Genomic DNA, 19370 nt, shown 5'->3' with positions numbered 1-19370 from the left:
GCATTTTAAACAAATTTTACTAATCACTTTATTATGAACTTCCGAGCTACATATATAGTCTCATTCATACCAAAATAATATACACCTAAATGTTTAGAACATGAACATCATTACTTTTACAACATATAGTATTATTATCATCTTTACAATTAAGAAGATAGAAGAAATGAAATAAAGTAGCCATCAGCTTGAAGTGCTCATTCAACAAAACCAACCTTTCATTCAAAAGACAATTTTCAAATCTTAGTTTGAGTTTCAGCCAATTCAATTCTTTATAAACTGTAGTTAGAATATGCTATCTTCTACTTGTGAGGAGTGTGCCCATCACTTATATGGTAATATTATATCATAAAAGTATAATATACGTTGAAAATACAATTTCCTCAAGAGTTTTCTCTCACAATCAATACCTATACAGCAATAAAGGAAGAATATGCATACTTTATGTGAGTGTAACCACTCTTGAATTTTGCAAAGGAGGCGCGTTAACTATAACTAATTTCAATGCACATGGGATGAAATCTTACATTCTTCATTCCTTTTAGGTACTGTACCAACTTTCTACAACAACAAAAATATTTATAATTTTATAAACCGAAGTACAAGCTTGTTTTGAATGAACGTTTTCATAGAATTACACTCGATTCATGGAAGAAATATATAACTGAATAAAGTCAACTACACAGATATAGTCTTGAAGTTTTGGGATTCTCTCCCACAGCGAACGGTCAATGTTGATATTGGATAAAGCTTTTAAATAACAACCAATCTCGAGAAAATAAACTAGTTTACAATAAATATAAAAACAAACTAAACTAAAATATAAAATATTTACAAATCAAATCTAGTCTACTATGAAACAAGTACAAATGAAACAATCATTCGTCATGTGCTAATGAAACAACATCATCTGTTACCAGATTAAAAATGTAGTGAAATGGAAATAAAATGTCCTCAATTTCTTCCAATATCTATTAGATTATAAGATGGCATAACTAATAAGATGGCCTACCGTACTCTCGTAGTCAAATGCTTACAATAGTAACTAACACTCATTTTTAAATAGACACTCATATAGAAGCACTATTGTAAAATGACACCTACTGGATTGAATTTATTTCATTCTATAATGGCATATTTGATCACTTATTACAAATTATAAAATTAAAAATCGTATATTTATTAATTATACTTTAAATACATACGTACATTACATGTATATTATTTGTATTCCATGATAGTGAGATATTTAGCATGATAAAATTAGCTTTTCTACTCTCTTCAATATTATGGTTCTTTACTTGCTGATTATGGTCTATTTACATATAGAACTGAAGTGGAATGCTGCCTTTAGTTTGCCTATAGGAGGACGGGTGAAGGGTGCAGTTGACTCTCTCTCTCTCTCTCTCCCACCCTCCTGGGTGAAGCTATTTTTTATTGAGTCTGCTACTTTCATTTCAATAAATTCACAAAATGCACATTGCTTACTAGAGACCAACACTAATAATTGATTATAGTTTTTTTTTTGAAAACAAATAGTTCGATAGTGCACATCTTCTGCAAGTATTAAGTGTGCAGGACATTGATTTTATATTATGTCATCTGGCATATTTTGGCAATCTTCCTTTTCCAAGATTTACGATTTTCAATCATACAATCTCAACAACAGCATAGCTCAACAGCTATTAAAAGTTTCATGACACATTATACTACGGATTAATGAGTTTTGTCTTCGTATTTGATAAATATTTTCATTGTTAGTATATATGCTAACAGTGAAATAAAGCTTCAATGATCATAGTATCTACTGAGAAGAGCTCCAGCTGCTTTATGTCTGAATAACATTGATTATTCATAATAAATCAAATTAATACTAGTTTCTTCACTATAACTCTTCAGTGATGAGATATGACAAAGTGATGGTCATTGAGAAATGACCATTGGACATTTCATTCTTGTTAAATTGGCCTATACTGAGAGGATATTGTTGAAAAATTAAATGAAGACCTCTAGAACTAAGCCGTGTCGACATTTTTCAAGTACTCTGAGAGATTGCAGCTATTTCTTCAGTTTATTACAACTCTAAATTGATAAATTGCCATTGATTATGTCCTATATTGCACTATAACTCTAATTATGGTCTGTTTTCTTCACAAATTATATCTATATGAGACTATAATTATTTTGCATATATTTTAGGACGCACCAATTTACTGTATTGCACGGAACTGGTAATTGAATAATTCAAGGGATCAATCATCAATCATGAATTAGGTGAATTTTTGAAAGATGTGTAGCAAGTCACCATAAGCTACTACTGTACCTCTCATTCTTTTCAACATGTAACTTAACCGTATCTTTTATTTCATTCTATTCACACTTGAGAAATGATTGGAAAGCGAATTCGCTACATACAACTCAAACTATGAAAAACTCCTAAAAATGCAACATACGACTGATCCCTTGGGGAAACTATTTTACACAGCTGTAGATGTGATGACGGTGAGGATGGACCTGGACTGGAATGGTGGGGGAAATCAGCTCAAGTAGTGAATCGGCTCAAGATGAACCAGCTTAACGAACCTTGAAAAAACGAAAAATTGATCAAATAATTGAATTAAGAATGAAACGCGGGCCTTGAAACACACATTTCCTTACCTGATTGCATCTTCAGATTTAGTTAATTCATCAAATGGCCAAAAAATATTACACATTCACTCAAGGAAACATAATGGAAAGCAAAACCGGAGTCAGCCAGAAACCTCTATTTTCAAATCTAATTATTGTAAGTAGCTAAAATCTGACTTGCGATTTAATAAATTGCAGCTGATAATATTGTAAATGTCATTGCAATTCGAATTGTGATCTGAACGCCTACCTAATATGTTATTCTCATCAAAGATTATAATTTGAGTTATTTCAAGAAAAGAGCAACTTCTTTTCAATCTGGGAAGGTTGGCAAAAATTGAAACAAAGAACAAATCAATAAAGGCATTATTATATTATGGCTTATACGTATAATATTATAAAATTGTACTCTGACGGACAAGTATTCACTTATGCAAGTATGAGTTTTTCTCCAGATTTTTGTTTTTAGATGTATTAAATAGTTCAGTGATTCATTGAGTAATTATATAAATTATTTTTAATTCCAGTGCATTTGTTTTTTTGTAATTGTTTATGGGAATAGATTTGAAGAAAAATTATGGCTTATTGGATAATAGTGGTTGGAATAACCAACGCAAATACCACAAATCTACAATATCGTTTCTTATGGCGTGAAAAGACATTAGATGAGAAGACATTAGATGGAACTTGAGGTGAAATGGAAAAGATGTTGTCAGTTCTATAAATTATGTGAAACTGGCAACATCTCTTTCATTGCACCTCAATATGGAGAAATCCCACAACATATTCCAATAGTGAGGTCCACGTTATAATGGCAGTGGAGAAATATAGGAGAAAAACGTTGCCGATCTATAGACGGCCGATCTATAGATCTATAGACTGTACGTTGCCGGTCTTGTCAATGCCGTCTATAGACGGTAGGTAGCTGGCACAGGTTTATTGATGTGATATCAACGGTTCATTCTCGTTTAAAACTAGTAGTTCTGTGAACAGTAGACCTCGCGCTCAGTAAGTTACATTGACCTGTTGTTATGTTTTCTCAAAAATTAATAAATAGTTTATCAATTTAAAATGTCTAGAAAAAATCCTAAATAAATATAGAGCTTTCTGTCCTATCGTACCGTGACGTGTCGTCCCGGAATGTGAGTGTGAGCGCTGTTATCAGGTCTGGCTGCAACTGTCTACAACGTTGATGGAAAGATACATTTTCAAGATATTCGATGTTTTTGAACGGGTAGTATTATAAATAGTCAACTGTACACTAACGTTAATGGAAAGATACATTTTCAAGATGTTCGATGTTTTTGAACGGGTAGTATTATAGTCCACTAGACAGCTGATTTATGAGGAATAATTCTATAGTCTGATTTTTACGGTAATATTGGCGTATGAAGGAGGCTCCTTTTTCCTTTTATATTATCCTTGAAATGCAAAATTTCCAAAAACCTTGTATATACGTCGACGCGCAATTTAAAAAGGAACATACCTGTCAAATTTCACGAAAATCTATTACCGCGTTTCGCCGTAAATGCGCAACATAAAAACATATGAACATTTAAACATTAAGAGAAATGCCAAACCGTCGACTTGAATCTTAGTCCTCACTTCGCTCGGTCAATAATTAATTTTATTTTATTAAGCAATAAATTATATTTTTCAATAGTTTCATAATTAAGATGAAATATTTTGTCAATTAATTCTACATGTTAAAAGACGATCTGACAACAGAGCAAAGCTAGAAAGAGATAGCGCTATCCGCTCTGTTGAATGATGGACAAGGATAGCAATACCATTGCCAATCAAACATGGACCTCACCGTAGTGTGAGATGGAACTTCTTGAAAGGATCTCACATCCCCACCAGCCATGCGCTGATGTTGATTGCTATTCCCAGACTGCACACAAGATCGAATTCACAAGAATATTATCTAGAGAAGTTCATATTTTGATAAAACACCCTGTTGTGAATATTATTGAAGACATGTAGGCTAGAAAACGACACTTCAATCCTAGCGATTTGTTTCAGATAAGGAGTTATCTGGAGTGAATAATGATAACACACCTATCATAGTGTGATAAATCGCTCTCTCTCTCGACCTTGGATCTTCAGGCTATTGCTCAAGCGGTGAGAGAGATTATCAGCTCAGAATTTTCTCCAACTTTCAAGGAGGATTTTAATTCTATTAAACATTCGATCGAGTTTATCTCTAATGATTTTGACGATTTTAGAAAGGAACTCTTAAACTATAAGGAGGAAGTGAAACAATTGAAAAAAGAAATTGATGTGCTAAAAAACGAAAATACAAATTTAAAGGTTGAAATTTCCGGCCTGCAAGGTTACACCCGTAGAGACAATGTTATTGTCACTGGATTTCCAGAGACACGTAATGAATCAGTGTATGAGGTCTTTAATAAAATTTCATCCGCAATAAACAGTCCAATGAACTCTAATAGTCTCAGTATTGCTCACAGATTGCCGTCAGGGAACAATAATAAAAGTAAGCCAATTGTTTTCAAGTTATTAGAAGAAAAGATAAAGAAGATTGGTTGACTTATTTTAAAGGCGCTTCAAATCGTGATGGAGAGGATCCTGGAATCTCAACAAAAACGGTATGCCAGTCATTGATTGACGGACGAGTGTGTGCTTATCAGCATCTTGCTCCCACCACAAGTGCACTTCTCAAAGAAACGCGAAAGATCGCTATTCAAAAAGGCTATCGTTTTGTATGGGTTAAGGATGGTAGGATACTGGCTAGGAAGGAGGAAGGTAAGCAGCCAATACATGTGAGAAATGAGAAAGATTTTGTGAAACTATAGATGGCCGAATTATTTTGTTTTAAGTCTTACTTTGTAACTATGAAGATATTTTTCTATAACACTAAGTTATGTTTCGCAATAGGCCTATTATTTACATTGTCTAATGATAAACTGAGAAAGAACTATACTCTGATTACTTTAGAACATTCGAATCATGAATTTTATTATTTTTTTGGTGTTTTTCAGGATGGAAACTATGATTTTATGACTTTTATAGATCTATTTTGTATAAAGATGAACAGAAGTTCAGGTAGAATTATTATTATTTCCAGGATTTAATTTACTTCATATTGTTTATGAGAAATCGTCAAATTAAATATGTATCTGAAGAATACAATATCACTAATAATTATAAAACTGTTAAAAAGTTGAATCCAAGCGAGATTAGTTTTTTGTCTTTGCTGATTGATTTATTGAAAGATGGCTTATTGGTATTATTTTATTTGAACGGCTAAAGGTATATAATTATATAGAACGCAATTTTGAAAACGTTCAATCATTTTTATTACTATGTTTATTGTAAATTTATATAGAATGATTCCAAACAGCTTTATTAGAGCCGAAGATCCACAAATTAAACAAGAACAGGTTGATTTGAATATTTTTATCAATAAAATAATTGTATTCTACATCATTGTCACAATATTGTCAATAATTAGGATTTCAATATTGGTAAGACTCCATTATCCTATTAATATAAATCTTTATCTTATCGTGTGCAGTAGGTGGCTAGCCGAATTTTTCATGAGTAACGAAGTTGTTATTTTATTTTTCTACCCAATCCAATGCCTTTTGAAGTAGGTGATACAGTTGATGTTGGTATCTATGATACGCTGGAGGTTCAAGATATTGCTAACTTCAAGCCGGATAATTATTTAAATAGTAATACAGAGAGTTTACTCAACTTATTGCATATGAACATAAGGAGTGTTAATAAAAATTTTGATCAATTTATATGTTACCTGAACCAGTGTGAAACAAAATTTCATGTGATAATTTTATCAGAAACATGGATAACTGAGGACTCTCAATGTAATTTCATTATGGATGGATACCGAACTATATATAAAAAATCCAAATATTCAAGAAGCGATGGTATCTGCTTGTTTATTGACAATAGCATCATAGACTTCGAACTGATTGATTTAGAAATAGATAAAGCTAACTCGATTGCAATTACATTCACATTTCTAGATAAGAAGTATACGCTGTTGTCTGTCTATCGCTCACCTTCACTTAATATTGTTGATTTCATAAACAGTTTCGACTCTCTTTTGCAAAATACTAATAATGGAAATACATTTTTGGTGCTAGGAGACATGAATTTGAACCTATTAGAAAATTGCAATCTAACGAACGAATACTTGAGTGCTGTTCATTTAAATGGATTTAAATCCTACATAAATATACCAACAAGAATTCAAAATAATACTAAGACATGTATTGATCATATATTTCTCAAAGATAAGAATATAAATCCTGAAAACATATTAGCAACTGTAATCGAATCAAATATTACTGATCATTTTTGCACAACCATCCATTTAAATCAGAATAACATAAAAACTAAGAGTATTTCATCAACTAATGATATAGTCAAAATTGATTATGAAAAATTATGTCGTAGCTTAGAAGAAGAAAGATGGGATAAGATATTTAATAGCAATACTGAAGACATTGATGAGTTAGTGGATGCTTTTATAAATACACTCACGGACCACATTAAACTTAGCTCACGATCTTTTAAGATACCTCATAAAAGAAAACCACTGAAGCCATGGATAAGTCAGGGCATTATTAATTCTATAAGAAAGCGAGACAAGATGCATAGGAAACTGACTAAAGAACCATTTAATATTAGATTGAAGGAGGAATATAAGCGATATAGAAACACTCTGAACATTTTGATCAAAAAAGCAAAAATTGAATACTATAATCAAAAGTTTCTCAATTATAAAGGTAATATTAAGAAAACTTGGGATTGCATAAAAGAAATTACCAAAACCAAAACTAAAGAATTTGAAGCTAGAATTGAAGCTGTCGTACTAAATAAACATTTTGCAACAGTAGGCCAGAAATATGCTAAAAACCTAATTCAAAATAATATAATTGAAATTCCCGAAACAATCTCACCTAGAACCTTACATAGCTTTTTTCTAAGCCCAACCAATGTTACAGAAATAAATAAATACATTCATGAGCTAAAACCAAACTCTTCTCCAGGTGCGGATGGCATAAGTAGCATATGTCTAAAGAAAATTTCAAACTATATTGTTTGTCCTCTTGAATTCATAGTTAATAGATGCTTTCTACTAGGATATTTTCCCAGAAAATTTAAAGTAGCCTTAATAAAACCGATTCCTAAATCCAATAAACTTGATGATCCACAAAATTATAGACCTATTAGTCTACTCAGCAACTTGTCTAAAATCATGGAAAAATTATAAAAGCAAGACTGTTGAATTTTCTTGAAAAAAATAAATTTATTGAGGGCAACCAGTATGGATTCCAAAAAGGTAAATCTACCAAGGATGCTGTGTTACATTTGACAAGTATAATCGACAAAAATTTCAATAGTAATAAAAAAACACTTGCTGTATTCTGTGACTTAGCGAAGGCGTTCGATACAATACCACATTCTATCTTATTAAACAAGTTGGAAAATAGTGGAATAAGGGGGATAGCAAAAAAACTATTCGCAAGCTATTTGAAGGATCGAACCCAAATTTTGGAAACTGATATCCAGATTATTAAAGATTATGGTCTGCCACAAGGCACTGTACTATCGCCTCTTATGTTTTTGATTTATGTGAATGATTTATTGAAACTACGCATTCCGAATGGTATTGCTCTATCTTTTGCCGATGACACTGCTTTAATCTTTTCTGGCTCAACTTGGGATGAAACATTCAACTGTGCAAATCGCGGTCTCTCAGTGGTCAAGTCGTGGTTAAAAAGTCATATTCTAACATTAAATACAATAAAAACTAAATATATAACTTTTTCGCCTAATAGAAGCGGTCAACCTTCAGAACATTTAAAACTAATAATACATAATCATAACTGCGACACTCCCAACTGTATTTGTTCAACTATAGAAAGAGTTAAGTCAATGAAATATTTAGGAATTACGATTGATCAGCATATTAAATGGGACATTCACATCCAAAATCTTTGTTATAAATTAAAATACTTGATTACAATATTTTACAAAATTAATCAATTGAAAGACTTGAACATTCTCAGAACAATTTACAATGCATATGCTCACTCAATCTTCCACTACAATATAGAAGTATGGGGAGCAGCCTTTGACACCCATTTCAATAAACTTTTTACTATTCAAAAGCATATCATCAGGGCTGCGCTAGGAAGACCAAGACGCTATCCTAGCAGACTAATATTTGATGAGATAAACTTACCAACGCTTCGCCAAACGTACATAACAAACTTAATTATATTCATAAATAAGAATACACATCTATTTACTCAACGCAATGTCACTTACAATTTAAGACCAGCAAGTGTAAGTGCTTACAGTATAAATTTCACTGCATTGACAACCAGCAATCATCAATTCAAGTTCCAGAGCGATAAGCTAATAAATAGAATACCAGACGATTTCATTAGGGATAAAATTACAAGTAATAAATTAAATAAAATAAGATCCTGGGTAAAAGAGAATTACTTTTTTAAAATCGAAAATTAAATTACTATAATTATAACTTGTTTTTAACACGCTCAATTTAAACTTGGTTTTTTTTTTGATTTCCTGAAACAAGAATTTTTTTTTTTTATTATTATTATTATAATTTCTATATTAGCCTACCTATTTCTATTATTGGGCTTGTTGATTTTTGATTCAAGAATTGATTTTTGTTTTTATTTATACATATTTTTGGTTTTTGATTGACTATCTTTTAGTTCGAATTTTAGAATATTATTCACGGCAAATGTACAAATAATTTAAAGAATATTTTCGAACTCGTGGCTGGAGCTCAAGGCTTCTTTTTCCAGCCACACCAATGTATATTAGTTGATAAGTGTTATTTTGTGAATTTCTTGTGAATTGGTAAATAAATAAATTTGAATTTGAATTTGAATTTGAATTTGAATAGTTAATAGTTATTCAAGAGGATCAGTTAAATTGGATGACTTGGAAGCTAATATTGAAAATGAGTGAAGTTAGGCATGATGCCTCACCTAAATGCCTACTATTAGTACGGTAATCAAAAAATAGATGGATTGTTAGAATATTATTGTATGTGTTTGAAAGTGCTGACGAATCATAACCTCTTTTGGACTATTTTCAATCAAAATTCAGGAATGGAATAGTAAGGGCTAAAAGCCTGTTTTTTCATTTTCAATAATTTTATGATTATGTGTTTTGGTCTTTGTTGAAATAATTAACGTCGAGCGCTTAGCTCTTGGGACAAACTAATTCCGCTAGATCGCTCCAGCTGTACTATTCACTTGCTACCCGAGCATAGCAGGCGTAAAACCGTGCTTTAAAGGTACACATACCAGCAGCTATTATTGTGTCTATAAAAGAAGTTTAAGCATCAAATTTATTCATCAAGAACAGCGCTAGAAGTTGCTATGAATTTGAAGTCTATAGAACGATCATTGAATGTGAAAAAGGAGTTTAAAATGCATTAAAATTTAATTTTTTCAGATTTTCAAAAACAAAGTTGACGTAATTTTTGCTATATTGAAGAGGAGACTTGCATATTTTTCTCAAATTTTTCTGACCAGTAATTTTTGTAGGGTCTGTGTACCGTCTGCCTCAAAAAAGTGACTTTTGAAGCCCTATTGTTAGCTAACAGAAGCTGATAAAAATATTTCAATGGCATAGATTATGTCCTAAGAACCTGTCCAATAGATTAGAAAAAGGAAAACAAAATTGAAAAGGAAAATATTGAATGCACAACCTTAATAGTTTTTTCAGGGGCACTCGAAAACGGCACTTAGATCCTTATTAGATTTGTTTCAAATAAGAATTAATCTAGGTTAGACAGGTTATGCTAGGTTAAATGATAAAACAATACTGTTAACTGCTTATCATGGTCTTATACCATCACATGCTTTAGGTATGCTATTTAAATATGGGGTAATTCATCTCAAAAAAATTTGGACAGTGTTTAAGATTCAAAAGAAGGCACTCAGGTGTACAGAGAAAGTGAATAGGGTAGATTCTTGTAGACCTTTATTTAAAAAACTTGTATTTTTTACTGCACCATTTTTTTATATATACAGTGTTTACGAGCTCCCTACCAATACTGTAGGGCTTTGTTCCTGAGTAAAAAACATATCTTAATATCATATTTAAATTTTCCGGAAGTCTTCAGTTACTCACACAGCGACCATTTTGCTTTTTTCACTTATTCTTTTATTTTCTAAGTAATGGTTAAACATGGAAAATTAGAACACTGCACAATCATTTATAACAACTAGACAAAGCAAGAAAAAAATTATGATAATTATTCAAATTCATAAAACAAAATGACCGCCATTTAAAATGCTGTTTCTTAAATAGCTCAGAAGCTGTTGGTATTACAAAAAAAATTACAAGCATAACTTTTTTTAGTAAATTTAATTACCTAGCGATTGGTACCTGATTTTCAAAGATTGGACCAAAATCAACTAAGATATGACAGCTTTAGTGATAGGTAATAGGTTTATGTAACATTAATTATTGTTTGAAATAATCTAAAATAGCTTACGAATGACATGCAAAGCAGACGGAGGCTGTTGCATTGTTGTGGCAGACGTTAGCCGCATGCCTTGACATGCACTGTAACCCCCCAACGGTGTCCTATCACTAAAGCTGCCATATCTCAGTTAATATTGGTCCAATCTTAAAAAATATAGCATATACATGAGTATAATACACGATCTGATTATCATATAATGACTCACAATAGTAGATTATTTGAACAAAAACCAGATTATATTGGAAGGAAATTCTATATTACCACAACTCCTTAAAAGTAACTTAATAATGATTTAAAGATCTACGAAAACATTTGAAATAGCTATTTATGTATTAAGAGCGTAATGCGCGACTTTATCGCTCGCGCAAAACAGTTATCACACGACGTGAAGCGGAGCGTGATAATTTTGCAAGAGCGATAAAGAAGCATTACTGTATGCGCGAAATTACATACAACATTTTTTCTACAACTGCCCAAACCTGTTGAATTACTTATATCGGCGGAGTTACAAATTACCGACTTTTTAGGTTAAGATCTGACTTTTTTGGCGAGCTGCTTACAATCAGCTGATTGGGGAGCGTAAAGAAACTCTTCTGCGCATGCGCGAATGATAAGGGAGCGTAAAGTAAATCTACTGCGCATGCGCGGATGGTTAGCGTGCGAAAAAGTATATTCTCCTCAGAAATAAGCTGTTTTACAAGGAGAATTGAGTATGTAAATTCTTTTTTCACGCGCAATTGTAGAAAAAATATTTAGTTGAGTATTTTATAGTGTATAAGAGTCCCTTTTAAGCCTAGGTTTTATTTACTTGGTGTTAGGGGTTCGCCAAATTAATTTTTAGAAAAAAATTGGATTTCGGTTTTTTCATTTTTAAATTCTCCCGGTCTTTCTGATGACAATGATACATAATATGCAGCTGTTTGAGCTTTGTTTTGATGAATAAAGGTTAATTTTTGAGACCTCTGCACTGAAAAATTATTTCAATCAAAAATTATTTAAAATTTTGGATGTATTGAGAAAAAATATTTTAAAAAATATTTCATGTAATACTGGAAAATGCCTTTGTCTTGGAATAGAGGAATAAAAGGGGAATAAAACAAAAAAAATCATAGCTATATCTTTACTGGTTGTTGAGAAAAATGTACCTGAATATTGGAAATTTCAACATTGTTGGTATAGGAATTTGCGAATCCCTTAAGTATTATATAAAATAATTATTGACCTGACTTGTCTTCCATAAATAGATTCCTTGGAACGAAATCTTTTAAAAAAGTAATAGGCCTAGATTGGTTGCTGATTAATCTAATAGAATGAGTTGAATGTTGAATCTAACTTCATAACTACCAAAAATTACTTGGAAAGTATACAGTGAAAAATGACTGAACTTACGTTGTAGAAAGTTATTTTAGGGAATCAATTAAATTGAATGACTTGGAAGCTACTATTGAGAATGAGTGAAATTAGTATATATGATTCCTCACCTGAATGTCTACTATATTTAATCTAAAAGTCGAGAGGCTGGTCAGCACTTCCCTCTAGATCCTCATCGGAATCTTCATCATCATTTTCGTCATCATCATTGTCGTTGATGGCATCAATTGAAGAGATCTTTGGACTGGACGTCTTGCTTTTCATCAACAGAGCATCTAAATAGAATAGAACAGAAGTCTTTATTGTTGTTCAACACATAATATGTAATAGATATAGTCAAGTTACATTAAATCATAGAACAATAATTACACAGTCTCATACAATCAAATAAAATAAAATAGTAGCCTACTCATCCCAAAGACTGGTTTCAGCCAACTGATATCAACTGTTTCACTCATGAATAGAATAGAATAGAAGTCTTCTATAAAAGACAATAGGACTCTTCTTTGTCGTTCAACTCATGTTGTGCAATAGACATATTCAAGGTATAGAAAAATCATACAACAATTACACAGAATCATATGCTTATTACTCATCCCAAACATATTTTTAGGGTGTAAGTCACTCACTGAAGGTGTTCACTAACTGAAGGTCTGCAGTTTAAAATAAGTTACCGTATATTGAAACACATTTTTGAATAAATTGATATGTTTACAGTGGCGGCTCTAGGGCTCTAGGGTGGATAAGTAGGTACAGCCCAATTTTGAGTAACAAATTGACCCCCCCTTATTAGATAACCCCCCCTCGCGGATGGCTGAATCAATTCATATATATTATATCATACTCGTATACCAGAAAAATAATATAAACTGGTGGTCTGTTGATTCGGAAACAAAATAGTCTATTTAAATAATAGCTCCCACATAACCATGAGTTACTCTTATATACCATGATTGCTGGAAGTTTCTTCGGTCAGCACCACTTCCATCGGCCAATTTTTGAGTATGAAGAATTGGTTAAGGCTTTTTAACAGCTAACAAATCTTTTCTGTCCTTTTCTTTCCACTTAAAAAACGGTGTTTCAATTAACAAGCAAACTAAATCGTTTTCAGGCTCCATGTTTCACGTTATACAATCTAACATAACCTAAACAGGAGGAAATAGGACAGCTATGAAAAGAGAACGTCCTCTACGTGTACTAAGATGACCGACCAAAGCGAATACCTATAATAATGAGGATAGACCCAGGGCAGCCAAGAGGCAACCTACGATAAGCGGGCAGTACCTGGCCTATGAGTCATCATTTCTAGTCACACTGAAGCTATGAAGCGAGCAAGCCGTTGTCATGGCAACCAAGCCACAGGTGCTGCCAGCTAGTCGGAATTGACATTGGGCTGTACCTGGCAGCTTTTGAACAGTGCTACCACCAAAATGCATTTGCAGTGTTGCTAGCAAGCAGTAATGTACCAGCAATATTGTATGATACTTTTTCACTGAGTTTACACTACATTCTAAGATCTCGAATAAATATAAGGATGTTTTATTAAGTAAACCAATATTTGAAATCGTATTGCACTATTTTCCTTCTTCAAATAGATAATTGTATTGATATTTTTATTTTTATTTTTAAAATCTTGGTACGCCCGGCTGTACTTGCTGCCCCTGAAGAGCCGCCAATAAACATAATAAACATAATGTTTATCACAGAAGAGAACAACAAATGAAAACAATAACTAATGTCAGACAATAACTAATGCCTATTTTTATACAGGGTGATTCTTAATTATGGTAAAATAATTCGATACGTGATAGTAGAGGTGAAAATAAGAAAAAAGTTCTTATAAACATATATCCATGAACGCTTCATTAGCGAGCTATACAGGGTGAGAGATTTCGCCCGGAATTCAGTTCCTCTGGTGAAATACACCGATGCTGAATTGTTTGGAGACTAGCTTTTGAAAAACTTATGCTGGATTCATATGGAAAAATATATGAAAAATTGAATAAAACTAGTCTGGAAGCTGTAGTGTGAGTAGTTTCTGAGAAAAAAGTTGAAATATGCAAAAAATCTAAGTAGAAAAAACACAGACTTCTACGTTTGATGCCCAATAACTTTCTTTAATGACCAGTAAACAAATAATTTTTCGCAATAAAAATTGTAGAGAATTATGTTCGTCAATGTCGAGACATTTCAAGCAGAAAACATTAAATTTTCGACATGCTAGAAACTTTTTTGTTTCAAAATATAAGTAGGTGGTGAAAGCGAGAAAGTTTCTCAGAATTCTTGGAATTATTTTTTCAATTGGCAAAAGTAGTCGGAAGATCGTATTTTGGTCTCCAAGGAGTTTTAAAGGTAGGAGGGTGGTATGCATTGTGTACCAAATTGTATGCTGAAGGCTGTCAATTTACACGATTATTTGACTGAATTATTTCAAACGCAAGCAGCTGATTGTCTCTAAAAAAGCTGTAATGAAACACCGCTTGGATTATTTGAGGCGAGGTTGTAATTTTCACTATTTATAATCATGTGGCTTGCAGTTGCTGAATTTTTCAATCGTTCTGTATTTTGTTTTTTTTTCATCCCAACTATTGATAGCATATGGTGGCACACCATTCAGCCGCTATCCTTGACTTTGAAACTCCTGAGAGGCTAAAATACGCTCTTCCGAGTACGTTTGACAATTGGAAAAAAAATCAATTATTTCAGAGAAACTTTATCGCTTTCACCACCTACTCATCTTTTGAAACAGAAACGTTCCTAGCATGACGAGAATTCCATGTTTTCTGCTCGAAATGACTCGACATTGACGAACATAATCGTCAATTTAAAAATAACTATAAGTCGGATAGAAATGCTCCAGACACCAATAGAAAGGAGACATTCTCCCCTTTAATTTGATATAAAATTATTACGCATTACGACGCCCTATGATTCTAAGAGAAGTGATATTCAAAAGAAAAACAAATTTTCGCGATTTATCCAATTTTAACATAAAAGTTAAATTTCCTTTTAATCCTTCTACCCTGAAGCTTTTTTAGTACTACTAGGATATCGGAGATGATATTCTACATCCAATTCTGACATCGAATTGGAAATTTGAGAAAGTTGCAATTTTACACGATTTGGCAACCCTGTAATTTCCTCGGATGGAGGGCCAAGTCTCAACTTACTTTACACAAACTGTAGAGTCGGTTCTCTTTTCGACCTGAGTCGCGTAAGTGTGAGTTGAGTCTTAATTTACCGAGGATTATAGGCCAATTTTAAATTCACCAAATTAACTCAGTACGTCAAGTTCTGAGTTTGCCAAGTTTTTAATTAGACCCTTACGAAGCAAGGGTTACCTACTAGTTCACAATAATCAATTGAAAAATCTGGAAATATAATAATGAGAATTCTTGAATATAAGACGAAGTAGTTCAAATAAGTCAAGTTTGTATAAAGCTAGGACACATATCTGTAAGCTTCAAGTTGAAAGAAAACATAATATAAGAAGTATAATACGAGTAGTCGAGTAATACATAATTGGAATGGTGTATACATTCAAACAGAAAACGCAATTATAGAGAGGAAATGTTCTCAATACTTGAATTGAATTCAATGGCTTGGCATTCAGGAACTTATTCTATAAATTGTGATTTTTGATTTTCAAAATGTCACATTTCTCCCATCTAATGACAACATTTCAATGCTCATACTTTTGTGAACCTGTCAAGAACACTCTCCAATCTACGGAATAATGATTTGCAACTGACCGCAATTGGGTTTGCCCCGTGTTCTTGAGTTGGGCAGCTCGACGCCATGCTTGTCGACGCACCAGCACATTCCCACAGAGTTGTGGCACTGGGTCGAGCGATAGTAGCCATCCCCGTCACAGTCCGGAACGTACATCCCTGCTAACAACCCAAAATTACAAATATCAAACTAAACGGTCGGTTTAAGTTGCAACTATTAAGCTCAGTTATAATTACAAAATTATACCATAGAGAAAAGTTACAAACATCAAACTAAACGGTCGATTAAAATTGCGACTATTAAGCTCAGTTATAATTACAAAATTATACCATAGATAAAAGATAGCATAAAGGTAGGCGCACACAGATCGTCATCGGACGGAACGGAAGATTAGATTTCATGCATTGTTTTCAATTGGAGTGCGCATACCTATCCGCATCGTACGCATCGTAGATCGGAAATGCAGTCAGGAATTCCGAGAGGAGCATTGAAGCCGAGGGCTCTGATCGGATTGAATGACTCACCGGCATTTATTTATTCCCATGTATATTCTGTAGAGTGTAGAAATAAATATTTGATAGGATTTTAATATTTTTTTAATATAAACTAAAGTTTTAATTGTTATTAAATATGTCCTAAATCAGTATCAAAACTAACTATGTCCTTAACATAATAATGTATCAAAATACAGTAGAGTAAAATATCAGCTATTAATACACTTTATTATATAAATGTACTATAATTGGTTGGTAATATATATTTAGTATAGTATAATATTAGAATAAATAGAATTTCATAATCCCACCAAAAAAAGAATATACGATATTATGAATAATGTCACTTAAGGGACTATAGTTAGGAATTTTGCCTCATGTCTCATGTCAATGCTTATTTATACGTCTTCAGAAGTTTTTAATCGAAATATAGAAAACCAGACATGAAATGGTTAACTAAAAAGTTTCAAAATACGTACTGTACCGTACGCAGATTGCTAATCTCTGTTCAGGCTCAATCACATAAGTGGTGTTCAGTTTAACTATTTATATGTTGTCTGAGGACATTCAAAAGCTCAAAAAACATTGCGACATGCAGAAGTAGCCTATCTAAAAAATTTAACTTCGTCTTCAATTAAATCAGGAAACAGATGATTAAATTCTCCGTATTCTATCCTTCTCTGATTAATTGTATGGATCCACATTTTTCGTTTTCTCTTCCTACGTCGCTGTAGGTACCTCTTCTTCATCTTCGGCTAACAAACAAGTAACAACTAAAACTTCTTCTTCGCTACTGCTATCCATCACTTATATGTACTGTAATATTTGTTCATTAAATTCCTGATTCACACTCGACTCGACATACGTCGCAATGAACTGAAATGCCAATGCTCCGATGACGACTAGTGTGCGCAGCACCTAAAAAAAGTACGATCCGTCCGATGCGTGCCGTCCGTCCGATGACGATCTGTGTGCGCCTACCTTAAGAAGGTATCACATGGTACAGGTCGTTTATATGTTCCATATTTCAAGCCAAATGTTTGTTGACTCTAACTTATATTAGCATGACCTATTCCACCCTCTAGGTTTCCTAATAATTGCGAAGTATTGCTACAACGCGGACTAGCTACAGTCGGATATGGGTCGGGGTCAGTAGCCGTACTGACAGGTGGAGATACCGGACCTACACTTCTCCCTCTATCCTGATTCTTTACCCTCTGCTTCTTTCGCGAGATTTTTACTTTCAGGGGAAGAGTGTTTGCCCGTGCCGTTGTTGGCCGATTCGGCCCTCGGCCTTTGGAATACAGGGTGGGTGTTAAGGGATATTAAGATAACCCTATACAACGAGACGGATCTGACTATCAGATCCCTACCAATAATTCTATTTATAAAGGTAGTACGCAATCTGAACCAACTGCGAATTGACGGCGAGCAAGCTGTACCTGCAAGCCCGGGATGTGGTTTTTCTATAGGGTTTAAGGTGAGGGCTATGGAGTAACGGTATGGCGGAACTATGGAGTTGTTAGTGATATTTAAGATATCGTCAAATAGAGCACGGTATAGGGTGTAAGCTATAGAGAATAGGGTGCAGGGTATGAGGTATACGGTATAGGGTATAGGGAACAGAGAATCAATAATAAGATTATTATTCCCTACAGCAAATAAATATCTGCTCAATAAACCGCAATCTGAGAATTGCGCTCTAGCTCTCAGCAAGCTGGACCTGCTAGCTAAATACAGTATATCAATTTCAATTATGTGGTAATTAAAGTTTAGAGGATAAGGTTTTAGGTGTAGGATTTCTGAATCGCGAGCCTGCAGCTGCGAAAGGATTTTCAGCAATTCTGAAACTGCTAAACAGGATTTCCGCGCTAATCTGGTGACTGCGCGCCGGTTATTAAGGGCCAATCTGTGACTGTCCTTAAGGGTATGGGAATCGCTCTCAATCGTCCGAAACGCTTTTAAATTAATAGTCAGTATGTCGACTATTATGAGAGGATAGAAAAGATTTTTCACAGACACAGTCTGTAGAATAATATCAGGAAGACAACAGTCTGTCGTTGTCAGGGTAGGAAAGGATTTTTCCAGGATTTTCCACAAGGAAAATATCGAGTCAGAGACTCCTAATTCAGGAAAAGATTTCAATAGACTTTTCCAAGTAATTGCCAGTCTAAAGACTACCACAAGATCGATCTCTAATTTGCAACTGAGATCACGGGAAAATTCGTGAATTTTCCACAGGGAAAACCAGCAAATAATATTTGCTATTAAAGAGGACAGGTTTCTAAGAATTTTAGAAAGGATTCGCGGGTCTGAAAACCCGCGACTAGGACGATCTCGAATCTGGAACTGAGATCAGGAAGGATTTTAACACAGGAAGAATTAAGAGAAAGAAAGAGAAAGGATGCCGCAGTCTAGAAACTTCGGCGAGGAAGTCCTCAAGCTGTACCTGAGAGCTAGAAGGATTTTAGAATAGGGAAAGTGAAGAGAAAGTAGGAGAAAGGATGTCGCAGTCTAGAAACTTCGACAAGGACGAACTCAAGCTGCACCTGAGTTCTCTAGGAAAAGGATTGGACTTTTCCTACTTGGAATTACAGCAAGTCAGAAACTGCTAA

At 33.5% G+C, this 19370-nt stretch overlaps 1 protein-coding gene across 4 annotated transcripts in view; it reads right to left on the bottom strand.

Moving 5' to 3' along the window:
* Positions 1–284: 284 nt before the first annotated feature.
* The window catches only part of LOC111064455 (proteoglycan Cow), a 220830-nt gene continuing 201744 nt past the window's right edge, over positions 285–19370 (bottom strand). For 2 of the 4 annotated variants that reach the window (XM_039421927.1, XM_039421924.1), the window contains exons 9-11: positions 16282–16422; positions 12640–12804; positions 285–2583 (exon numbers count right to left, since the gene is read on the bottom strand). In XM_039421927.1, coding sequence (XP_039277861.1) covers positions 12662–12804; positions 16282–16422 — 284 coding nt within the window. In that variant the 3' untranslated portion in view covers positions 285–2583; positions 12640–12661. The remainder of the gene's footprint in view (positions 2584–12639; positions 12805–16281; positions 16423–19370) is intronic. The other 2 variants (XM_039421928.1, XM_039421926.1) reach the window with 1 other exon arrangement.

This window comes from Nilaparvata lugens, chromosome 2 (genome assembly GCF_014356525.2).
Source record: "Nilaparvata lugens isolate BPH chromosome 2, ASM1435652v1, whole genome shotgun sequence".
NCBI classification, from domain to species: domain Eukaryota; kingdom Metazoa; phylum Arthropoda; class Insecta; order Hemiptera; family Delphacidae; genus Nilaparvata; species Nilaparvata lugens.
This window is presented reverse-complemented; position numbering and strand designations above follow the sequence as displayed.